This window comes from Pseudophryne corroboree, chromosome 5, assembly GCF_028390025.1.
Source record: "Pseudophryne corroboree isolate aPseCor3 chromosome 5, aPseCor3.hap2, whole genome shotgun sequence".
In the NCBI taxonomy this organism is placed as follows: Eukaryota; Metazoa; Chordata; class Amphibia; order Anura; family Myobatrachidae; genus Pseudophryne; species Pseudophryne corroboree.
Genome location: NC_086448.1, coordinates 662,263,529 through 662,289,661, shown reverse-complemented (window position 1 = coordinate 662,289,661; position 26,133 = coordinate 662,263,529). Strand labels below are relative to the sequence as shown.

Genomic DNA, 26,133 nt, shown 5'->3' with positions numbered 1-26,133 from the left:
GTTGTTACTAGTAAATTAATTGGCAGATTATTGGCTAAATTCAGAAAATGTGTGTTAACCGACAACGGAGCTATTTTAATTTGGCATTGAATAAATATTTCTATAAAAGATTTCACAACAATAGCAAATAGTTTACTAAATGCTGGAACTAAAACATATCCGGAGACATAAAAAGGCATTTTATAATAGCTACAGTACAATAAATGGAGATGCTAAATAAAAATACAGTTTGTTCATCATGTAATCTAATGAAGATGTCTCGGGACACAGATTTGGGTTGAAGCAGATGATATAGTGGCTACAGTATGTCAATTGATATTGTGGATAGGGCCCCATCACATTTTTGCTATAGGTTTCAAACATTTCTAGTTACAGTATGCACCTGGAATAGATTATGTAAACTTCAGTTTCTAAGAGTATCCCAGCAGAATATACATTTTCTAGAACACCTTTAATTAAATTTCCTTTTTAATCATTGTAACATATTACAGTACATTAGACCTCCTCCGGATTTTTCCACAGTAAGGCTAACCCAAGCATGACAATGCTGTATGAGTTTTATTATACTATGACTCAGCAATAGAAGTAAATCCAAAGATCTCTTGCTGTATTTTTAATTAGCTTTCAGAATTTATATCATAAATTATAAACACTTGAATACATACATGGTTAATTATTCTCAAAACAATATTATAACTTCATTATATGGAACAGTGTGTTCAATTATCTAAGCAAAGTTCAAGAACTTAATATTGCATTGTTACCTGCATAAATCTGTTCCTGTTATATGCTGTGATAATCTGGAATGAAGAAGTGGAATCAATCGGAGATCACACCACCGTTTTTCCCATCGGAGGCCAGGTGATGCTGGCCATGAAGAACATGATAATGTGTCCTATAAGATAATAAAAAAAACAGTTATTGTGCTACTGTATATAGATAATCTTAATTTGGTTATTGAGATATTATTTTTGAGTGAATGATGGGGTTATTATCCAAGTACCAAAATTAAAGTGTATGTTAAACATAAGTGCCCTAATCCATAGTAGTCAAATTGATAGCCCTCCGGCCTCTGGACTGTGTCAATAAAAGGGAGTGTTGCATGCAAAGGGCATTTGTAAACTAGTTTAAGATAGAAATTGGAAAGGTAATATTTTGACATAACTATAAAATAAAGGGTAGTGGCTAATTGTGGTTATTTGCGGTATTGTGGAACTGTGAAGATAGGCCTAGATATACCCCCTGAGAGGTGCACTGACAAAGAATTTGAGGGAAGAAAAATGTATTCTATCACTGGCAGAAGCACCTGAGATAGGTCACCAGATCCTTTATTATTTATTTACAGTTTATTTACAGTTTATTTCCTTTTACTTGAGTATAGTAAACTGAACTATTCTTGCCATTGGCGTTTTTATAATGGGTGCAATGTGTGCAGTGTACACAGGCCCCTGGGTACAGGGGGGCCCACACCACACACACTGCACCCATTTTCATACTTACCTATCCGAAGTCCAGCGTTGGGCACCGCATTCGCAGCGGATGTAGGTGCAAAAATGGCCACCGCGCATGCGCAGAAGCCAAATTGGTTTCCGAATCATGGTGGGCGCCATGTTTCCAAAGACCTGCACATGCGCAGTAGACACAATACCAAAGTCTACAGCGCCATATTGAGGAGGGGGTCCACCTGGAGGTGCTCACAGGCCCCCTATTCTGTTGAAATGCCCCTGATTCTTGCCTTTGCATATTTCATGGGCCTTGATCAAATGGAGCAAAAGTAATTTAGTCGACAAGTCGTTAGGAGTTAGAAAGCACTGCTGGGTTCCATTTTTTACAAACTGTATACGAGTATATCTTTCAAGAATGAAACATTCTTTTTAATTAGTTATGCATGAAACAAAACCTGTATTTTACTAAAGGGAAATTTATAGTCTACATGAAAGTGCCTGATTCATAATAGTTGTTACTAGTAAATGAATTGGCAGATTATTGGCTAAATTCAGAAAATGTGTGTTAACCGACAACGGAGTTATTTTAATTTGGCATTGAATAAATATTTCTATAAATTCACAACAATAGCAAATAGTTTACTAAATGCTGGAACTAAAACATATCCGGAAACATAAAAAGGTATTTTATAATAGCTACAGTACAATAAATGGAGATGCTAAATAAAAATACAGTTTGTTCATCATGTAATCTAATGAAGATGTCTCGGGATACCTTTGTGTCTTTTTTGTGCTCTCAATATCGTTGCAATTTGGTGCAATGTCTTACTAAATGATTCATATTCTCTTGGCAGCGGCTTTTGTGTCTCACATAATTTGATAATTGTAAAAATAAACCAGGACTTAAAAGCACCATAATCTCTTAACTGAGGATCATGGGAGTTGTAGTTTAGACCAGATGGCATGTGACAAACTGTTCAATATAAAAATATCCAAAATTGCTTTTGGCTGCTTATATTACGGCATAGCTTAAAATATTCCACAAATCTGAAATATGCATAATGCAGACATTTTAATTATTTAAGTTTTAATTTCACATCCAAGTAATACAAGTTTTGAGTCACACATGCAACAATTGAATATACCATCCCTCACTTAAATGGAAATACTTGTATCCCCTGAACGTAAAACTAAAATAGGGTAATAATAACTTTTTGAATGATATGATGAAGATTACAATGTTACTGTTATTTGCAGAGATAGTGAAATATATATTTGTGGTTCATCATGTTCTACTGGTTATAAGAACATTAATATACGGATAAGCTCCGGTAAGTAATACAGTCATCACTGGTCAAGAGAAGTGAAAATGCAGACAAGGAGAATTACTCAGAAATGCTAATACTAGCAGGGCCCCCACTGTAATGACTCCCTATCCAGCAAACCCCCAATGGCCCTTACTGCACAAGGCAATTATTCCACACTTGTCAGCTGTCTAGGAAGGATGCAAGAGTTCTGCATTTCAGATCCATGTTTTTTTGTAATCCATTTTTGCCTGGAATCCTGTTTGCAATATCAGCAACTTTTGGAGCATTTCTCTGATTAGTATGACATTCATAGCTCTGAAAGGGCACATGACAACCAGAAAGTGCACATCACATGGGAAGTCTGGGTACATGTACAGTATACGGACACTGAACTGCTCTAACTTACTCCTTGACCTGACAAGAGTTAAAGTAAAGTAAAGGGTCCTGAATCACAGATTGCAGTGTTTCTGATATCCCTGCTTGCTATATGCCACAGTTTGCCAAATCCGCCATTACAGTCCAGGTTTTAAGGATATCCATGGCTGAGCACAGATGATTAAATCAAATTGACTGAGGTACTAATGAAGTAACCTGTGGTCAAGCATGGATATCTTTAAAACCTGTACTGTAATGGTAGAGTTTGGGAATCTCTGTCAGATGCATTTGGAGTATGAGGTCCCCTCTGGACAGTTATGACTGCTGTGACATTGATTAGGGATACATATAGCACACCATACCCTCTGTGGCAAACTTTCTTCTAACCCAGCCTTTGTGTCTATATCTGTATGTACAGTGTGTATTGTAGAAACCTGAATATAATGTAATTCATTATTCAATCTCCTATAGCTCTGATCTCATCTTTGTCCACAGTCCTGCCTGCCTGCTCTTCCTCTGACTACCAACTCTGCTTTTCCTTGGTCACCGCCTCTCATGCCTGCCTCCAAGACTTCTAATCTGCCACCCTCTCCTGAACCTTATTTCCATGCCATGTGAGGCTCATCTTTATGCATTCAATCAAAACATACCTTTGCACTAAATCAAACCATCCCTCCTAAATCTCCATCCCATTTTTATTTGATTTAATCACCGTCAATAAATCAACTCAATTATAATAAGTGGCTGTCTATAAAGACTTTGGGGTCCATTCATGTAGTGAAGTAGTGAGCAAGTAAAGAAGCTACCCATGGCAACCCATTTATAGTATGCAAATTCTAAATGTTACTTCAATGCTGGTTGGTTGCCATTGGCAACTTCTCCACTGCCTCACTTCTCCCTTTTCACTGCTTCATGAATAGATCTTTTTGTTATTAGGCGTGTAATAAAATTATACAGGCAGTTTTAGAATTGAGCCAACCCTTGTGTCGCTGTGTATAGATTATACATCTACTACGTGGAAAATTGGAATGCTTTAATTATTTTGACATGAAATGATGTCCAGTTTTCCTATTCCTTTTACATATATTGATTTAATTCTAAATTATAACAACACAGTCTATTTGTGATTTATTTGCTATATTTCTTTTTACTGATATAAGGGGTGATTTACTAAGGCTATAATTGTGACAAACTAAGATAAAGTAACAGGTTTATTACACAGATTAGTAAACAACTTTTTGTTTTAAAGTTGTATCACATCAGTTGGGTATCTCTATTAGTAATACCTTGCCAACTAATATATATATATATATATATATATATATATATATATATATATATATGTACAGTATTTCTTGTAGTATGAGCACTCGTAATGTACCATCTAGTTTCCAATTTGTCACTATAAACTGTATGACAGAAGTATTTAACTATGGAAACACTTTTATCCTTAGGTGTCCTGAAGCATTTGGAAACAAGTGATCCTCGTGCTACAGGGTCTACCAGGCAAGCACTCTCACCCACTCTCAGTTAAACTTACATCAGTTATTTCCATTTTCCTTGCTTCACTGCACATGATTGTCAACAGCATACAAAGAGATGTCATTTCTGCTCTAAACGAGCTGTACAAAGGTATTCTGTCTTGCATAATACACAGACATCACACTGATGACACCTTTTCAGTGTATTCTTGGTGCTTAGAAATTCCATAGAACTAAAGCTATTATTATTTTTCTTAATTTAGAAAATGATAAAACAGTGAGGATGGTTTAACAAAGGAAGCAAAAAACCGACACTGCAGTTTTTAATGTTTTAATGTTGTAAGTTACTGTAAATCACACTACAGGCGGTATCCTATCAACCACTTAACTGACAATTTTATTTTCAAAAACCCCTCAGAAATTGTTGGTTTTTTTTGTTGTGAATTAGGTGAAGAACATATATTTAATCTTATCCAAAATGATTTTCTTTAAAAAAAAATATATATTTTTTATATTTGTAAAAAAAATAAAAAATATTTCAAACATCAGAACATTGGACAACACCATCGGTAACACTGAAAACACAGTGACCATTGGAACTTTGATTTTAATATTCTGGGCAGACACCAAGTACACAAGGGAGGCTTGGGTGGTTATTTACACTTCCTCAGTGACTATTGTCTGCAGCCACTGGTTTATTATTATTTATTAGCAGTTATTTATAGGGTTATTTTTTTAGTTGGGATCCAATTAACCTAACAGTATATTTTTGGATTGTGGGAGGAAACCGAAGTACCCGGAGGAAACCCATGCAAGTACGGGGAGAATATACACACTCCACACAGGTAGGGCCATGATGGGAATTGAACACATGACCTCAGTGCTGTGAGACAGTAATGCTAACCATTACACCATTCGTACTATCCTACCGCTGGTTTTGGTGTCAAGCCGTGCTAACCGATCAGCAAAGATCAGCAGCATGGCAAACACTGGGAGGGAGGGTGCGGGGAGGCAGAGGGACCATGCTGGGCAAGTGGTTAAAGGCAATCCATTTTCGGCACATCGCGATTTTTGACTGATGGGCATTATTGCAGTATCCAATTAGAGGCAGCTTTCATCGGCCGGAAATGGACCCACAATCCTATGATCACACATGGGTTCTGGGATACACTCCCGATCCCATAAGTAATCACAGCTCTGACAGGCCACTTATCAGGGATTATGCTTCAGGTGCCTGAGGCAAATGCGATCTGGCCAAATTTACTAAAAAAAAAAGCCCTGTGATAACAACACTATCTTCAGAAAGCATTATCCACAGGTTCCCGGCTCCAATCTCCTCTCTGACAGGCAGAGCAGAATCGTGAGCCAGCGTCTGTGATCAGTTATGTATGTCTAAAAGCACCACAAACTGAGCACCAAAAAAAGAAGAAGCTTTTTAAAAAAAAAAAAAATATATACTTCCATTCCCCCTGGTGATCAGTGTACCTTGTGAGCTCCACTGTGCCTCCAGTGATCTCACTGCTGGCTTCCTGCACTGTGACCCCGTTCATCTGGCGGGGAGAGGGGAGTTGTACCCAGCAGTGTCATCAGAGGTGGCGGTGGCACAATATGCACAACACATACTCTGGTTTTGTTTTGTTTTTAAATACCCTGAGAAGTATGCGGATTGCATTCATAAGGACATACAGTATTGATACTAGAGATGAGCGCCTGAAATTTTTCGGGTTTTGTGTTTTGGCTTTGGGTTCGGTTCCGCGGCCGTGTTTTGGGTTCGAACGCGTTTTGGCAAAACCTCACCGAATTTTTTTTGTCGGATTCGGGTGTGTTTTGGATTCGGGTGTTTTTTTCAAAAAACACTAAAAAACAGCTTAAATCATAGAATTTGGGGGTCATTTTGATCCCAAAGTATTATTAACCTCAAAAACCATAATTTACACTCATTTTCAGTCTATTCTGAATACCTCACACCTCACAATATTATTTTTAGTCCTAAAATTTGCACCGAGGTCGCTGTGTGAGTAAGATAAGCGACCCTAGTGGCCGACACAAACACCGGGCCCATCTAGGAGTGGCACTGCAGTGTCATGCAGGATGGCCCTTCCAAAAAACCCTCCCCAAACAGCACATGACGCAAAGAAAAAAAGAGGCGCAATGAGGTAGCTGTGTGAGTAAGATTAGCGACCCTAGTGGCCGACACAAACACCGGGCCCATCTAGGAGTGGCACTGCAGTGTCACGCAGGATGTCCCTTCCAAAAAACCCTCCCCAAACAGCACATGACGCAAAGAAAAAAAGAGGCGCAATGAGGTAGCTGTGTGAGTAAGATTAGCGACTCTAGTGGCCGACACAAACACCGGGCCCATCTAGGAGTGGCACTGCAGTGTCACGCAGGATGTCCCTTCCAAAAAACCCTCCCCAAACAGCACATGACGCAAAGAAAAAAAGAGGCGCAATGAGGTAGCTGACTGTGTGAGTAAGATTAGCGACCCTAGTGGCCGACACAAACACCGGGCCCATTTAGGAGTGGCACTGCAGTGTCACGCAGGATGTCCCTTCCAAAAAACCCTCCCCAATCAGCACATGATGCAAAGAAAAAGAAAAGAAAAAAGAGGTGCAAGATGGAATTGTCCTTGGGCCCTCCCACCCACCCTTATGTTGTATAAACAAAACAGGACATGCACACTTTAACCAACCCATCATTTCAGTGACAGGGTCTGCCACACGACTGTGACTGATATGACGGGTTGGTTTGGACCCCCCCAAAAAAGAAGCAATTAATCTCTCCTTGCACAAACTGGCTCTACAGAGGCAAGATGTCCACCTCATCATCACCCTCCGATATATCACCGTGTACATCCCCCTCCTCACAGATTATCAATTCGTCCCCACTGGAATCCACCATCTCAGCTCCCTGTGTACTTTGTGGAGGCAATTGCTGCTGGTCAATGTCTCCGCGGAGGAATTGATTATAATTCATTTTAATGAACATCATCTTCTCCACATTTTCTGGAAGTAACCTCGTACGCCGATTGCTGACAAGGTGAGCGGCGGCACTAAACACTCTTTCGGAGTACACACTTGTGGGAGGGCAACTTAGGTAGAATAAAGCCAGTTTGTGCAAGGGCCTCCAAATTGCCTCTTTTTCCTGCCAGTATAAGTACGGACTGTGTGACGTGCCTACTTGGATGCGGTCACTCATATAATCCTCCACCATTCTATCAATGTTGAGAGAATCATATGCAGTGACAGTAGACGACATGTCCGTAATCGTTGTCAGGTCCTTCAGTCCGGACCAGATGTCAGCATCAGCAGTCGCTCCAGACTGCCCTGCATCACCGCCAGCGGGTGGGCTCGGAATTCTGAGCCTTTTCCTCGCACCCCCAGTTGCGGGAGAATGTGAAGGAGGAGATGTTGACAGGTCGCGTTCCGCTTGACTTGACAATTTTGTCACCAGCAGGTCTTTCAACCCCAGCAGACTTGTGTCTGCCGGAAAGAGAGATCCAAGGTAGGCTTTAAATCTAGGATCGAGCACGGTGGCCAAAATGTAGTGCTCTGATTTCAACAGATTGACCACCCGTGAATCCTTGTTAAGCGAATTAAGGGCTCCATCCACAAGGACCACATGCCTAGCGGAATCGCTCCATGTTAGCTCCTCCTTCAATGTCTCCAGCTTCTTCTGCAAAAGCCTGATGAGGGGAATGACCTGACTCAGGCTGGCAGTGTCTGAACTGACTTCACGTGTGGCAAGTTCAAAGGGCATCAGAACCTTGCACAACGTTGAAATCATTCTCCACTGCGCTTGAGACAGGTGCATTCCACCTACTATATCGTGCTCAATTGTATAGGCTTGAATGGCCTTTTGCTGCTCCTCCAACCTCTGAAGCATATAGAGGGTAGAATTCCACCTCGTTACCACTTCTTGCTTCAGATGATGGCAGGGCAGGTTCAGTAGTTTTTGGTGGTGCTCCAGTCTTCTGTACGTGGTGCCTGTACGCCGAAAGTGTCCCGCAATTCTTCTGGCCACCGACAGCATCTCTTGCACGCCCCTGTCGTTTTTTAAAAAATTCTGCACCACCAAATTCAAGGTATGTGCAAAACATGGGACGTGCTGGAATTTGCCCATATTTAATGCACACACAATATTGCTGGCGTTGTCCGATGCCACAAATCCACAGGAGAGTCCAATTGGGGTAAGCCATTCCGCGATGATCTTCCTCAGTTGCCGTAAGAGGTTTTCAGCTGTGTGCGTATTCTGGAAAGCGGTGATACAAAGCGTAGCCTGCCTAGGAAAGAGTTGGCGTTTGCGAGATGCTGCTACTGGTGCCGCCGCTGCTGTTCTTGCGGCGGGAGTCCATACATCTACCCAGTGGGCTGTCACAGTCATATAGTCCTGACCCTGCCCCACTTGTCCACATGTCCGTGGTTAAGTGGACATTGGGTACAACTGCATTTTTTAGGACACTGGTGAGTCTTTTTCTGACGTCCGTGTACATTCTCGGTATCGCCTGCCTAGAGAAGTGGAACCTAGATGGTATTTGGTAACGGGGGCACACTGCCTCAATAAATTGTCTAGTTCCCTGTGAACTAACGGCGGATACCGGACGCACGTCTAACACCAACATAGTTGTCAAGGCCTCAGTTATCCGCTTTGCAGTAGGATGACTGCTGTGATATTTCATCTTCCTCGCAAAGGACTGTTGAACAGTCAATTGCTTACTGGAAGTAGTACAAGTGGGCTTACGACTTCCCCTCTGGGATGACCATCGACTCCCAGCGGCAACAACAGCAGCGCCAGCAGCAGTAGGCGTTACACGCAAGGATGCATCGGAGGAATCCCAGGCAGGAGAGGACTCGTCAGAATTGCCAGTGACATGGCCTGCAGGACTATTGGCATTCCTGGGGAAGGAGGAAATTGACACTGAGGGAGTTGGTGGGGTGGTTTGCGTGAGCTTGGTTACAAGAGGAAGGGATTTACTGGTCAGTGGACTGCTTCCGCTGTCACCCAAAGTTTTTGAACTTGTCACTGACTTATTATGAATGCGCTGCAGGTGACGTATAAGGGAGGATGTTCCGAGGTGGTTAACGTCCTTACCCCTACTTATTACAGCTTGACAAAGGGAACACACGGCTTGACACCTGTTGTCCGCATTTCTGGTGAAATACCTCCACACCGAAGAGCTGATTTTTTTGGTATTTTCACCTGGCATGTCAACGGCCATATTCCTCCCACGGACAACAGGTGTCTCCCCGGGTGCCTGACTTAAACAAACCACCTCACCATCAGAATCCTCCTGGTCAATTTCCTCCCCAGCGCCAGCAACACCCATATCCTCCTCATCCTGGTGTACTTCAACACTGACATCTTCAATCTGACTATCAGGAACTGGACTGCGGGTGCTCCTTCCAGCACTTGCAGGGGGCGTGCAAATGGTGGAAGGCGCATGCTCTTCACGTCCAGTGTTGGGAAGGTCAGGCATCGCAACCGACACAATTGGACTCTCCTTGTGGATTTGGGATTTCGAAGAATGCACAGTTCTTTGCTGTGCTGCTTTTGCCAGCTTGAGTCTTTTCATTTTTCTAGCGAGAGGCTGAGTGCTTCCATCCTCATGTGAAGCTGAACCACTAGCCATGAACATAGGCCAGGGCCTCAGCCGTTCCTTGCCACTCCGTGTCGTAAATGGCATATTGGCAAGTTTACGCTTCTCCTCCGACAATTTTATTTTAGGTTTTGGAGTCCTTTTTTTTCTGATATTTGGTGTTTTGGATTTGACATGCTCTGTACTATGACATTGGGCATCGGCCTTGGCAGACGACGTTGCTGGCATTTCATCGTCTCGGCCATGACTAGTGGCAGCAGCTTCAGCACGAGGTGGAAGTGGATCTTGATCTTTCCCTAATTTTGGAACCTCAACATTTTTGTTCTCCATATTTTAATAGGCACAACTAAAAGGCACCTCAGGTAAACAATGGAGATGGATACTAGTATACAATTATGGACTGCCTGCCGAGTGCAGACACAGAGGTAGCCACAGCCGTGAACTACCGTACTGTACTGTGTCTGCTGCTAATATAGACTGGTTGATAAAGAGATAGTATACTCGTAACTAGTATGTATGTATAAAGAAAGAAAAACCACGGTTAGGTGGTATATACAATTATGGACGGGCTGCCGAGTGCCGACACAGAGGTAGCCACAGCCGTGAACTACCGCACTGTACTGTGTCTGCTGCTAATATATAGACTGGTTGATAAAGAGATAGTATACTCGTAACTAGTATGTATGTATAAAGAAAGAAAAAAAAAACACGGTTAGGTGGTATATACAATTATGGATGGGCTGCCGAGTGCCGACACAGAGGTAGCCACAGCCGTGAACTACCGCACTGTACTGTGTCTGCTGCTAATATAGACTGGTTGATAAAGAGATAGTATACTCGTAACTAGTATGTATGTATAAAGAAAGAAAAAAAAACCACGGTTAGGTGGTATATACAATTATGGACGGGCTGCCGAGTGCCGACACAGAGGTAGCCACAGCCGTGAACTACCGCACTGTACTGTGTCTGCTGCTAATATATAGACTGGTTGATAAAGAGATAGTATACTCGTAACTAGTATGTATGTATAAAGAAAGAAAAAAAAACCACGGTTAGATGGTATATACAATTATGGATGGGCTGCCGAGTGCCGACACAGAGGTAGCCACAGCCGTGAACTACCGCACTGTACTGTGTCTGCTGCTAATATATAGACTGGTTGATAAAGAGATAGTATACTCGTAACTAGTATGTATGTATAAAGAAAGAAAGAAAAACCACGGTTAGGTGGTATATACAATTATGGACGGGCTGCCGAGTGCCGACACAGAGGTAGCCACAGCCGTGAACTACCGCACTGTACTGTGTCTGCTGCTAATATAGACTGGTTGATAAAGAGATAGTATACTCGTAACTAGTATGTATGTATAAAGAAAGAAAAAAAAACCACGGTTAGGTGGTATATACAATTATGGACGGGCTGCCGAGTGCCGACACAGAGGTAGCCACAGCCGTGAACTACCGCACTGTACTGTGTCTGCTGCTAATATAGACTGGTTGATAAAGAGATAGTATACTCGTAACTAGTATGTATGTATAAAGAAAGAAAAAAAAACCACGGTTAGGTGGTATATACAATTATGGACGGGCTGCCGAGTGCCGACACAGAGGTAGCCACAGCCGTGATCTACCGCACTGTACTGTGTCTGCTGCTAATATAGACTGGTTGATAAAGAGATAGTATACTACTAATATTATATATACTGGTGGTCAGGTCACTGGTCACTAGTCACACTGGCAGTGGCACTCCTGCAGCAAAAAAGTGTGCACTGTTTAATTTTAATATAATATTATGTACTCCTGGCTCCTGCTATAACCTATAACTGGCACTGCAGTGCTCCCCAGTCTCCCCCACAATTATAAGCTGTGTGAGCTGAGCACAATCAGATATATATATACATTGATGCAGCACACTGGGCTGAGCAGTGCACACAGATATGGTATGTGACTGAGTCACTGTGTGTATCGTTTTTTTCAGGCAGAGAACGGATATATTAAATAAAACAAACAACTGCACTGTCTGGTGGTCACTGTGGTCGTCAGTCACTAAACTCTGCACTCTTCTACAGTATCACAGCCTCAGGTCAATCTCTCTCTCTCTCTCTCAACCCTAATCTAAATGGAGAGGACGCCAGCCACGTCCTCTCCCTATCAATCTCAATGCACGTGTGAAAATGGCGGCGACGCGCGGCTCCTTATATAGAATCCGAGTCTCGCGAGAATCCGACAGCGTCATGATGACGTTCGGGCGCGCTCGGGTTAACCGAGCAAGGCGGGAGGATCCGAGTCTGCTCGGACCCGTGAAAAAAACATGAAGTTCGTGCGGGTTCGGATTCAGAGAAACCGAACCCGCTCATCTCTAATTGATACATCCCCGCACTTGGGGCGAATTGGGTATGGATTGTGATAAATCTGCGCCTTAGTGTGAAAGTGCTATATTGAGATCTCATGTGGTCCTAGGCAAGCTAACAGTGGAGTCTCGAATAAAAAATAGTGTTCACACACCAGCCATTGTTTGGGCAAGCTTTGCAGTTTTGTAATCATTGTTTACTAGTAAAAAGAAAATGGCAGGTTCTTTGTTACACTGCTCATGCCCCTGCCCCACTATTATTACTCTGTGACTGTGCTTCTCTACTTCCGGTCTGTTCTATCTCTATTTCTATGGTGGAAGCCATTGGGGCAGCGGTCCTGGTTATTGCTGCGCATAAGTGAGTTGGAACAGGTCATCGTTGATTACTGTATAGATGTCATCGTTTGGCTGAGGCAGACAGTTGTTTATATGATGATTATACAGTACTACACTGTTACTAGTTTTAAATACATCATTATAATGTCAATTATAATTTACATTATTAAATTATTTACAATAATTATTGTAAACCTCTTTAGGTGTATCAAAAGCCTGACAATATTTGTTCTAAACATAGCGCTTGACAAAAACAAATTAGTTTACTAGCATTTTCAATAACGTTTTGTGCTGTTCTTTTGAAATCTATGATGTTCTACTCTACTGGAGTAGGGGCGTATCCTATTACCCGCGACAGTGCCAAGGGTTCGAAAAATGTGCATTTTTCACTTTTTTCATCATCCTATCCAATTTGGTCCTGCAAAAGGCCATGGACCTATGTCTTTTCGTGGCACTTATTGTGGGTCAAAGGGGCACTTATGGTGGATTACGTGAAGACTTGGGACTTGGGACACCTGAAGCATTGTCCCCGATAAGTGCTGGCATCGGGAATAATCTCCAGTTTATCGGGGCTAATTGGATAGACCCTGGTGAACCAAGTCACATCGGTAAATTACCGTGGCTAATTGGATACCTCCCTATGTAGGCAAAATTCTCACTTCTAAACTAGCTCTATTTTCTCTTTAAGCAGTAAACATTATTTATTGTGCACAAGAATAAACAAACATACGTGTACAAAAATATGATGATTTTATTGAAGAACTATATGTCTCTGGAAGAAAAATCTCTGTTATATAATTGTTTCATAATGTTTCCATGGCAACAGAAAATACTATACAGGCAAGGCAAAGTTACTTGCCGGCTATGGCATTCCCCGGTCAAGGATGTTTATTGCTTACTGACAAAAGCAACACAAATATTTTAGACATTAATGTTGACAAGTCCAAAGACTATAGACAAATGAAAAAATATAAATGTGTAAAGGTTTACATTATACACTGTTATGAAAATACTGTAATTTTATAATTAAATTTTAAGTTTAATATAAAAAAAACACAATAATGCTGTCATTTTAATTACAATTGTCTTTCAAAAATGAAACCTCAATGAATTTTAATATACATATGCAAATTATTATTGCGGACATAAATCTAGACATGATTCAGTATCTGATTAAATAAATAGAATTAAAACCTGTCAACTAGAGAGTTGTGAATAAATTTTAGAATACAAGATCAAAGTACTGTGATGCCCTGAGAGGCCTCACTACTCAACATATACTAATGTTTAGTGATGCATATAATAAGGTTAATTGGTTAATCACATGCTATAAAGTTACAAATGTTTATGAATCATTTCATTGTTGCCATATGACCTTCTGTCTATTTTGCATATGCTTATTTGAAATACAGGTTTGGTGCAATAAATCATGGGTCTCCAACCTGCGGTCCTCCAGCTTATGTGGGACAGCATGCCTTAATAGCAAAACTGTGACAAAGCATGTTGGGATGTGTAGTTCTACAGCAGCTGGAGGGCCGCAGGTTGAAAACCCGTGCAATAAATAATGGCTGTGCTATAGCAAAAAAAAAAAAAAAAAAAAAAAAGATAATTTTTATATTATACACACACACAATGACACTGTACATAGGGGGTAATTCAGACCTGATCGTAGCAGCAAATTTGTTAGCAGTTGGGCAAAACCATGTGCACTGCAGGAGGGGGGGGGCAGATCTAACATTTGCAAAAAGAGTTAGATCTGGGTGGCTTATTATGTGTCTGAGCAGAGCAAGTACTGCCTGCTTTATTTTTACACTGTGATTTCTATTTCAGTTTGAACACACCCCACCCAAATCTAACTCTCTCTGCACATGTTATATCTGCCCCCCCCCCCCCCTGCAGTGCACATGGTTTTACCCAACTTAACAAATTTGCTGCTGTGATCAGGTCTGAATTACCACCATAAAGCGTAATAAAATTTTTTTTTTTATTAGGCAACAGATTCCTTACACCAGTCCACTAGTACCTCCAAACAGGCCAAGTTTTCAGGATTTCTGTCTGTGTAAAAGTTATTACTACCATTGATATCGGCAGTCTATCAATTACTGTATGCTCTGTGTAAAACGCCAGCATAATTAAGGTTACAATAATTGTCAATTATGTAAAGAATAAAATCTATTATTATTTTAAGCTCTGACGAATCAACCAGTGTACTTGATAAGGGTGTGGTTTGAAATTCTGATATTCAGAATGTTGACATGCAGGATGTCTACATCTTCAGAAAGTCCACATATGACATGGAGACAGTAACAACATTTCAATGCTGACATAATGTCGACATGTTTAATATGTCAATATTATGAATGCTAACATAACTATTTTAGCCTAATCTTCACCGTAACCCTAACTGCAGCGTAACCAAAACCATAGCTCTCAATGCAGCCTAACTCTAACCCTAATTGATGGTCTAAGCCTAACCATAATAACAGCCGAACCCTAACTTCAGCGTAACCAACACCATAACCCTCAATGCAGCATAACACAAACCCTAATTGCAGTCTAACCCCAACCATAATTGCAGTCTTACCCTAACCCTAATTGCAGTCTAACCCTAACCATTAATGCAGTATAACCCTAAACGTAAGTGCAGTCTACCCCTAACCATTAATGCAGTCTAACCCTAAACGTAAGTGCAGTCTACTCTTAACCCTAAGTGCAACCTAACCCTAAACCTAAGTGCAGCCTAACCTTAACCCTAAGCATAACCCTAATTGCATGTGCCAACATTCTGACTGTCGACATTCATAATGGTAAAAATGTCAACATTATTGACTGTCAACATGCTGACTACACCCCCTTTATTACATTATTAGCCCAAATACAGTATGATTATAAAGTATATGCATTTTACCTGAGAAATATATCTAATAGATAGGATGTGCTATATACTGTATAAGATAAAATTACAATTTTATCAATTTAATATTAGGTGTAAAAATAAAAAAAGCATACCGTATTGTTGGGATGATAGTTTAAATGTAAACCGCTGTCACACAAGGGAGAAGATGTACCACTGCTTTGGTCACTAGGTGCACCTATTAAATGAAAAGTGGATATATATATTATTAGAATTGCTTTGATCTTTGGCTCTCTATGGTAGGAGAGCAACAGACGTTAGAGCTAATTGGTTTATTCTGCCAGTAGTCGTGTCTCACGGATAAGCTATGAAGCCAGGCACATATAAGTACATGCAGGTGTTACAATGAGACAGTGACTAGCTCTTTTACTCAGGTATAGTTCCTTTTTCATGAAACATCATGAGAAAAATATAGTAAAGTTGAAAACTAGAAATGTAGGACTCATGTTCCCATACATTTGCCCACAGTGTGCTCCTCTCATCTGAATACACCAAAAAATACAGAATACACCATATACAGAATGGACCAAAAAAGAGGCGGTACAGGCATTTCTTTATATGGCAAACATTCACATTTCAATGCACATGCAAATCCAAACTGCTTATAAAAACAGCAATATTAGTTCACATGTACACTATGGGGCGGTATTCAATTCTTTTCACCCCCTTCCACACCCGTTCTGTTTCTGCTGATGGGAGTGGTATAATAATTTCATCTTGCTACCCCTGGGGTAGCGAGGGCGCTCAACCTTTTATGCAGCTAAAACGGATTACTATGGATGCAATATGCGCGATAACGGGGATCACTTTAGAAAGGAGATTGGGGGTGATATATCATTTGAATATCGCCCATATTTTTTATTTGAATACAATGATCATGGTTTATTGTCCAAGGACTATTTTATCAAAGGCAAAAAGTGCATCTGAAAACAGAATGTGCTGTATAGTATGTGGAGTACATAAATAGAGCACCTTATACTGTATTTCAAGGAAATAACTGGTTTATCATATAATTATGTATTTCTTCACTGATGTAGGTTCACATTTGTATTGCTTTACCTTTTACTGAACATCTCTTTGAACATTTTCCAGTCTCCTTATGAATTCTCTGTGCTCAGTCTTATCTTTTTTTGTGTTCATTATTTTCTTTCTCCTGTAATTTACTGACTCACCTCATCTCATACATTCACTGCACATGTCAATTGCTCAGAGTTTATGACAAATGTGCTGCATTTTATTCACATCATTTGGCTTCATGGAAGCTACATTTACACCTGCAGAAAGGTTGCAAATTATTTATATGATGCCCTATTGGGTTGTAAACATGGAGTGTGTAAAAAGCACTTACATGCACAATCTTCATTCAGTGGTAATTTAAGGAAAGCTGGTGCCCTTTTTAAGAATGAAACAGTTAACGTAACCTCCTCTCCGGCGTTCCTTAAAACTTGAACCTATAGTAAAAAAAAAAAAAGTAAAGTATAATAATAATAATAATAATAATAATAATAATAATAATAATAATAAAAAAGTATAAAAATGTTTGTTATTTTACCAGTCAGTTTACAGATTTAGCAATTTTTGGTGCAGCATTTAACTGATTTGGCTCCCGAATTAGATTGTCTTCCCACTTTTACTTTGAAGTGATAACTGCACTGTGATGTACAACAGGAGGTGCACAAAGTATACTCAATCAATGTATAATGACCACATTAGATGGGGACAACCTATTTGCAGTATACAGGTTCTTATTTTTTCTATAGGACCAGAATATGTGTGGGAAATGAAAATTAGCTCACGCAACAGTTCTGCAATATATTCTGAATGTTTATAGGCTACAGGATTCTCTTTATATTATACAACTAATAGATACAGAATAATAATAATAATAATAATAATAATAATAATAATGGTGTTTAACACGTAATATGCTATTGAGATTAAAAAAAAACACTTTTTAACCCTTACTTGACAAAGTAGGAAAAAGTAACGATTACCGTTTACATTTCACTTAAATTGTTACTGCACTGTCTGTTAAAATAAGGATAACTGTTTAAATCTAAAACCCACAGTAAAATGATAAAAGATTATTTTTGGGGGGAATAATAGAAGACCTCTATAAAAAAACATGAATTAAATTGAGTTGTATTGTAAGGGTCATTATAGTTAAATGAAAGCAAGTTGCTTTCATGCAAGAATACATTTTGAAATACGCATAGAAGTGTCACAAAAACTTTTTTATGTACTGTATTATGGGGGTAATTCCAAGTTGATCGCAGCAGGAAATGTTTTAGCAGTTGGCAAAACCATGTGCACTGCAGGGGGGGCAGATATAACATGTGCAGAGAGAGATAGATTTGGGTGTGGTGAGTTCAATCTGCAATCTAAATTGCAGTGTAAAAATAAAGCAGCCAGTATTTACCCTGCACAGAAACAAAATAACCCACCCAAATCTGACTCTCTCAGCAAATGTTATATCTGCCTCCCCTGCAGTGCACATGGTTTTGCCCAACTGCTAAAAAATTTCCTGCTGCGATCAACTTGGAATTACCCCCTATGTTTTTACAATACCATTATAATGGATTCTGTATGCTTGCCTGGTGGACGGGATGCCGACGCCAAGATCCTGATCTTTGAAATCCCAACAAGGGAGAGGTTAGTATGTTATCCCCTCTCCCCTATCTCTAACCCTGTCTTCCCACAGCCTAACCGTAAACTCCTCCCTTAGTGCCTAACCCTAACCTCCTCCCGTTGTTGCCTAAACCTAACCACCCCTTCCCCGCAGCCTAACCCTAACCCCTTAGTGCCTAAACCTAACCTCTCCCCAGTGGTGCCTAACCCTAACCCGCCCTCCCCGCAGACTAAGACTAACCTCCCCCCCGTAGCCTAACCATAACCCCCCTAGGTGGTGTCTAAATCTAACCCCCCCCTTCCCCCAGCCCTAACCCATAAATATACTTAAGGTCAGGGAGCTGGCTGTCGGGATGTTGGCTGTTGGGATTCCAGTATCAGCCTCCTGAACCTTTTGGCATTCTGATGGGTTTTGGGATCTTGACAGCTGGCATCTTACCAGTATTCCATTATAATGATCAGGAATAATCACCTTATTGTTTTATGTGAGTTTGTATTATATATGAATGAGCAACAGTTGAATTTTCATAACAAAATAGACAATACACAATAACACAATATTATTCTCACAAAATAGAGTAGCTTGGCACTGTCCCCTCTGCCTTCAAGCATGCTCTTGTCTCACTTATTCTTAAAAAACCTACCCTCAATCCAAACACCCTCTCCAACTACCGAACCCTTTCTCTCTTCCCTTTTGCCTCCAAATTCCTTGAACGTATTGTCTACAACTCCCTTACTGCCTTTCTTTCCTCCAACTCACTGTGTGACCCATTCCAGTCTGGATTCTGTTCTGTCTACTCCACTGAAACTGCCTTCACAAAATTCTGCAATGACTTCCATGCAGCAAAATCTAAGGACCACTACTCTCTACTTATTTTCCTTGACCTTTCTGCTGCTTTTGACACTGTGGACCACACTCTCCTTCTGAAAATCCTTCACTCCCTTGGTCTGTATGATACTGCCCACTCCTGGATGTCCTCCTTCCTCTCTGTTATTTCCTTCTCTATCTCCTCTCATGCCACCTTCGCCCCACTTCCACTTACTGTAGATGTCCTCCAAGATTCTGTTCTTGGTCTTCTCCTTTTCTCTCTCTATACAGTACATCATCTTTAGATGTACTCATCAGCTCTATTAGCTTCCAATATCATCTCTATGCTGAATACACTCAATCTACTTTTCCTCCCCTGACCTCTCCCCTGCTCTCCTCACTCGTGTATCCAACTGTCTCTCTGCTATCTCTTCTTAGATGTAACAGTGCTTTCTTAAACTAAACATGTCTAAGACTGAGCTGATCATCTTCCCATCCTCCCGCACAGCCTCACCTCACAAAATATCATTATCTATTGATGGCACTACTATCTCCTCTAGCCTCCAAATACAGTGTCTTGGAGTAATCCTCGACTCCTCCCTCTTCTTCAAACCACACATTCAGCAACTCTCACAAACCTTTCACTTTCATCTCAAAAATATTTCCAGGATTAGACCCTTTGTCACCCAGGATGGCCCTAAGACCATTATCCACTCACTGGTCATTTCCAGACTGGACTATTTTAATATTGTCCTATCTGGCATCCCTGACAAATACCTATCTACACTCCAGTCTATTGTAAATGCTACAGCCCGGCTCATCTTCCTGACCAAACACACTACATCCACCTCCCCTTTCCTACTAGCCCTTCACTGGCTTCCCTTCCCTTTCAGATTCCAATTCAAACTTCTCACACAGACACACTTACAAAGCCCTCACCCACTCCTCTCCCATTTACATCTCTGACCTTACTTCCCTTTACACTCCCACCCATCATCTCCGCTCTGCTAATCCACTCCTACCTTCAAGATTTCTCACATGCTGATCCATTCCTCTGGAATTCCCTACCTCTGCCCCTCAGACTCTCTAACGCTCTACAAAACTTCAAACAGGCTCTCAAGACCCACTTCTTCACCAAACTCAGCCAAATCTCATCCTAACCCTCTGTTCCATGCTCACTGTCTGACCCATCTGTGCCACCTCTGTCTGTCTGCCCCTCCCCTTTAGAATGTAGGCTCTCATGAGCAGGGCCCTCAACCCTCATGTGCTCATCCTTCTCTTACTTAATCCATCCTTGATGGCACCTAATCCTGCAGTTTTTTGCCACTCTGATACTTATGTCAGTGTTATTTACCCTTTACTTGTCCTATATTGTCTTCAACTGTAAATCCCTATTGTCCCATTTTGATTTTTCATATATGTACTCTGTAATTTGGCGCTGCAGATCCCTTGTGCAATATGAATAAAGGCTAATAATAATAATAATAATAATAATAATAATCTGGGTATCACTCAACTTCCCAGAAAATATTTTGTAAAGATACAAGGTTTTCTACTACTGTTTAGCATTAATAAGACATTTAAGGAAATTGACTGAATAGAAAATAGGTAATAAATGTAAAAATATCCTTTCTACCATAAAAACCCATGTGACAAAGAATATACAGTACAGCATTAGGTCAATAATCAGCATTTATTGTGAATATCACACACAACACTATGACCTGCACACAAAATACTCTGGGGAGATTTATGAAAGCTTGGAGAGAGATACAGTAAAGAGAAGAGAGATAAAATACATTCCAACCAGCTCCTGTCATTTTCCAAATACAGTCTGTAAAGTGACAGAAGCTGATTGATTAGTACTTTATCTCTTTCCACTTTATTTCTCTCCAAACTTTGATAAATTTCCTCCTTTTACCAGTATCCAGCAAACATTGACAGCTACCTAGAGCATCCTGACTAGTATACTTTTATTACTATTTACTTCAAAGCTTTCCATTAAAGAGGAAGCTTTCTACAGTCAACTGTCCATAATATCCATTGGGATTATTGGTCATCTCTCCATTATCTCTAACAAACAGATAGTATTAAGTGAACACCGGTTGGCCATGTGAGATAAAGAAAGAGGAGGCTTACAGCATTCCAAGTAATTCACATTGTGGCTGGTAGCAATGTACTGTACTAGACAGCCTGTTTTACCTTGATCCTAAATGAACTATCCCTTAAACTAGATTATACTGTAATTCATTGAGGAAGAGTCAGCATTGCTACAAACACAAGGTTGGGAGCTTTCTATTTATCAGATTATTTATTTTGCTTTCTTCCTGCCTTTCGCAACAAATTGCTTTACACTAGACTTTAACAATGTTTTATTTCTGCGACAGCTGATCTGTGAAATATAATTTTGGAGTTACCTGTTGGTTTCTGGTTTGAGCTTCCAGCTTCACTGCTATTGCAAAACATTGATATAAAAAATAAAAAGCTTTCAAATGTAAAGACATAGCAATATATATATATATATATATATATGGAGAGAGAGAGAGAGAGAGAGAGAGAGAGAGAGAATACAGAGGAGATGGGCAGCACACCACGGATTTGTAAATAAAACCAACAGCTACACAAGGTTTAAAATCAATGTTTCAGGTGCTCCTTTATTGCCAATAAAGGAGCACCTGGAACGTTGATGTTAAAGCTTGCCACCCGTCTCCTCTGTATTCTCTGCATGGTTCCCTGCTGGTCTGTGGGAGGGCACCCGGGTACTTTAATTCAAATGTGGAGTGCCGGTCAAATTGTATTATATATATATGTATATATAATATACTTGAAACTTGATACAAAAGGTAATAAACCTTGGAATATATTTATATAGAAGGTATGGAATAGTCTGCTGGGCTTTCAGACCAGGGCTGGTTGTCCATAGGGAAGACCCCTCATATTGGGAGGTCACCACTTCCATAGGATTCCAGTCCTGACCTGACCAGTCTAGAGCTTGTTCACAATATTGCAGGGGGTCCCCACACTGACTGTTCCCCAGACCTAGTTGATTCAGCCTATTGCTGGTCATCGCAAAAATATGGGGGACCCAGACCATTATTTTCAGCCTATGTTTAACTAACAACATAGGCTTAGAGACTTAAAACTGGGTATAAATTTGAGTGGGACCACCAGACTATTTTTTCTAAATGTCCATGTTTTTCCATTTTCAAACATAATATCCTGCAGAGATCATAATGATCTGTGCAAAGCTTCCTTCAAACATGCATGTCATAGCCATGTAATTTATTTGACAGATTTATGTGGATTTTGGAGTGGCTTAGTGGAGAGTTTGAAACCTGCAGAGAAAACATTGATGGCCATTTAATGTTCATTTCTATTCTAAAGCATGGATTATTGTTGATTTTACTTTGTTTGGGCTTTAATCTAAATGCAGACGGCAAAAACGTACTGATAAACTTGCACATTTACTGTAATAGGTTGCCAGCAGGGCTGTTTCTAGACAAATTTGCTAACAGTGCAAACAGTAAAAGAAATGCACTCACAGCCGTATGGACATTATTAAATGTAAACAGTTGTGAGCACAGAAAAAGGGTGTGGCCTCACTGCACAGAGTGTGGTCTGCAGAAAAAGACTACCATACACTCCAGTTTTGCACCCTGCATCCGCAGCAATTGGTCACCATGGAAAAAAAAAAATCATTATTCATGCCCCTTACATTATTTGTCATTTTTCCTCCTTATAGCTTATCCCTTACACATTATGCACCACACTTTGATGCCCCTTACATAATATGCAACACAGTAATGCCCCTTGCACCATATTATGCACCACACCGTAATGCCCCTTACACTATATTATGCCCCATACCATAAGGCCCTTTGCACCATATTATGCACCAAACAATAAATACCCCCTGTACCACATTATGCAGCACACTGTAATGCCCCCTGCACCATATTATGCACCACACGGTAATGCCCCTTGTACCATATTATGCACCACATCGTGATGCCCCTGCACCATATTATGCACCACATTGTGATGCCCCTTGCACCATATTATGCACCATACCATAAATCCCCTTGCACCATATTATGCATATCACAGTAATGCCCTCTACATCATATTATGCCCCCATACAGTAATGCCCCCTGCACCATAATAATCCATACACATTACTGCCCCTGACACCTTAATATGCCCCACAATGTATTTTAAACTGCTTGCTCATTGTCAGGGGTTTCATGCATGTCATATGGGTCACTGCAGCATCTCCCGAGTGGCTTCCTGGTATCTCCCTGGCTGCTCCCCAGCAATTCCAGCTAATACTGTTCTCTCTTTTCCATGACATATGCTAAAGGTCCAGTAGGATCTCTAACATTTGCCTTCTATAAGGCAGTGGCCAATTTGGGTTGGACTTTTCAGCAGTATTTCATGCGGTCGGCTACACCGCATGGAATACTGCTGTAGACACTGGCCGTTGCACCCCGTGTGATTGCATGACTCATCCGGCCCTAGAAACGACCCTGGCTGTGAGAAAATGCAAACTTGCACTGATCTCACATTTACACTACACCCGCAACAGTTCATCCCTAAGATAGTACAGGCTGATAACTGTGTGGAGCCTTGGTTCTTAAGAAAAATATTTCTGTGGTTTCTTATGTGGTCACAGCAATTCTACTGTAGCTACAAGTGAATTACAAAATATATGGTATACATAATTAAAATTACAAAGATCAGCCATGTTTTTTTAAATGCAAAGAAATATGGAAAAACAGCGCTAACCAGGTGCTAATTGATAAAAGTTTTATGACAATTTAATCAACATACAATAAAAATCATTGAAATTTAATAATAAGAATTAAAATAAAGCCTCAATACCAGTCTCTTGACCACAATTGATGTTTCTTCGGATATCTATATCTGCCAGTGGATAGTCTATCATATGCAAATCTTTCAAGCTGTTACTCATATAGGGACATCCAATTAATAGTTACTGGATTCCATGTGGTGTGAAGCCGGGCATTCCACCTAGCGAGGTAAGATGTACTTCTGTCCTGCGCAATATTGACCTTTGTTAAAGCTGCCAAACTGACAGCGAAACGTGTTAGGGGACCAGTCTATGACCAGGATATTGCCAAGCCAGTGGTAGGACCTTCTGCAGCGGTCCAAAATACTGCCATCCATTTGGAATTCAATATTGTGGACATCACTTGGGACCAGTTACAACGGGCCTAGAGCTCCACCAATCCAGAATCCATTATTGTGGACGTTTAATAAAAAGGGAGAACCACCATAAATATTGCGCAGGACAGAAGTACATCTTATCTCACTAGGTGGAATGCCCGGCTTCACACCACATGGAATCCAGTAACTATCAATTGGATGTCCCTATATGAGTAACAGCTTGAAAGATTTGCATATGATAGACTATCCACTGGCAGATATAGATATCCAAAGAAACATCAATTGTGGTCAAGAGACTGGTATTGAGGCTTTATTTTAATTCTTATTATTAAATTTCAATGATTTTTATTGTATGTTGATTAAATGGTCATAAAACTTTTATTAATTAGCACCTGGTTAGTGGTGTTTTTCCATATTTCTTTTGCATGCCCACACAGGGTGATTGACCATTACCCTATTTTAACAGCCGCTTAGAAAATCAGCCCCGTCAAAGCGCTTGATAAATATATTAATTTATTAATATATTTTCTTTCTATGTTTTTTTAAATCTATATTTTAAGAAAACTATAGGCCACACCCTCTTCTATTATTCCGCATTGCTGTATACTTTCAGACCCCATTTCAAATATTTGCACTGATAAAAATGACAGTTTCTCCAGTGTTGTATAATATTGTCCCACTTACAGTATAATGGTGTCCCACTTACATACTGCAGTACACAGTCTATATCTGGCCAATAAACAATGCTTAGCTATTTCCAGGGTCGGATTCGTAACTGAAAGTGGCCCTGGAAATTTTTTTAGAAGTGGCCTAACATTGGCAGCACCAGAGGAATACCATGTAACAGTGATAGCAGTACCACCAATCAACATGATAACAAACTAAACAGGCCCCACATGCAAAAAAGCACATTGGCCCACTGGGGATCCTACCTGTGAGCCCTATGTCCAATCCGCCCCTGTATACTTCATTCATAACTACTGTAAACCTGTTTGACCAGCACACTAACAATATTCAGTCAGTTAACCTTTAAGTAGTAAACAGACTACATTAACAAATCTCTAGCCCTCACTCATTATTGCTCTCGATCTTGATTCTGCAGGTGCAATGCCTTCTTCTTTCTTACTAACATTTAAATAATTTGTATCATCGGTACTTGTTGCTCCTGTTACAGCCAGAGTTCAATATATTGCAATTGAGAAACAGCCACCATCGCGGCCATTGACCAAGCTATAAATAAGTTTATTGCATAGGTAATAGCTTGTTTAATATGTGTGACTGCAAGATTTAACTGAACAGTGATAATGAACATGTGCATTTCCAGAGAAAGTAGTTCAGTTTCCAGATAGAGGGGTAAATGTAAGAACATTTGGTATGGGGAGAAGCGGTATTAGCGCACGTTATGTGCGCTATACCGCTTCTCCCCATGTATGATGGTTGCGGAGTGTGCACACTAACAGGGGCACTTTGTGTCCCTGTCCATATTGGTGCCGCTATCTATAAGATAGTAGGCCGATATGCTTGGGCAATGTGTGAACAGTCAACATCACTGACCGTTACGACACCTCCAGCTGTCGATATCGACAGCTGCAGGTGGCGATGCCCATAGACCACAGCAGAGACATGGTGGACCCTGCCTGTAGCGAGTGCCGGCTCCTGAAAGAGCTGGAGATCTCGTGGGAGTAGCATGTACACAGGAGCCAGCC

At 40.5% G+C, this 26,133-nt stretch overlaps 1 protein-coding gene across 1 annotated transcript in view; it reads right to left on the bottom strand.

Annotated features, from left to right (window-relative positions):
- SNTG1 (syntrophin gamma 1) overlaps positions 1-26,133 on the bottom strand; it is a 1,036,287-nt gene that overhangs the window by 190,522 nt on the left and 819,632 nt on the right. The window contains exons 12-14 of the mRNA XM_063923704.1: positions 17,153-17,255; positions 15,900-15,982; positions 765-895 (exon numbers count right to left, since the gene is read on the bottom strand). Of these exons, the coding sequence (XP_063779774.1) occupies positions 765-895; positions 15,900-15,982; positions 17,153-17,255 (317 nt within the window). The remainder of the gene's footprint in view (positions 1-764; positions 896-15,899; positions 15,983-17,152; positions 17,256-26,133) is intronic.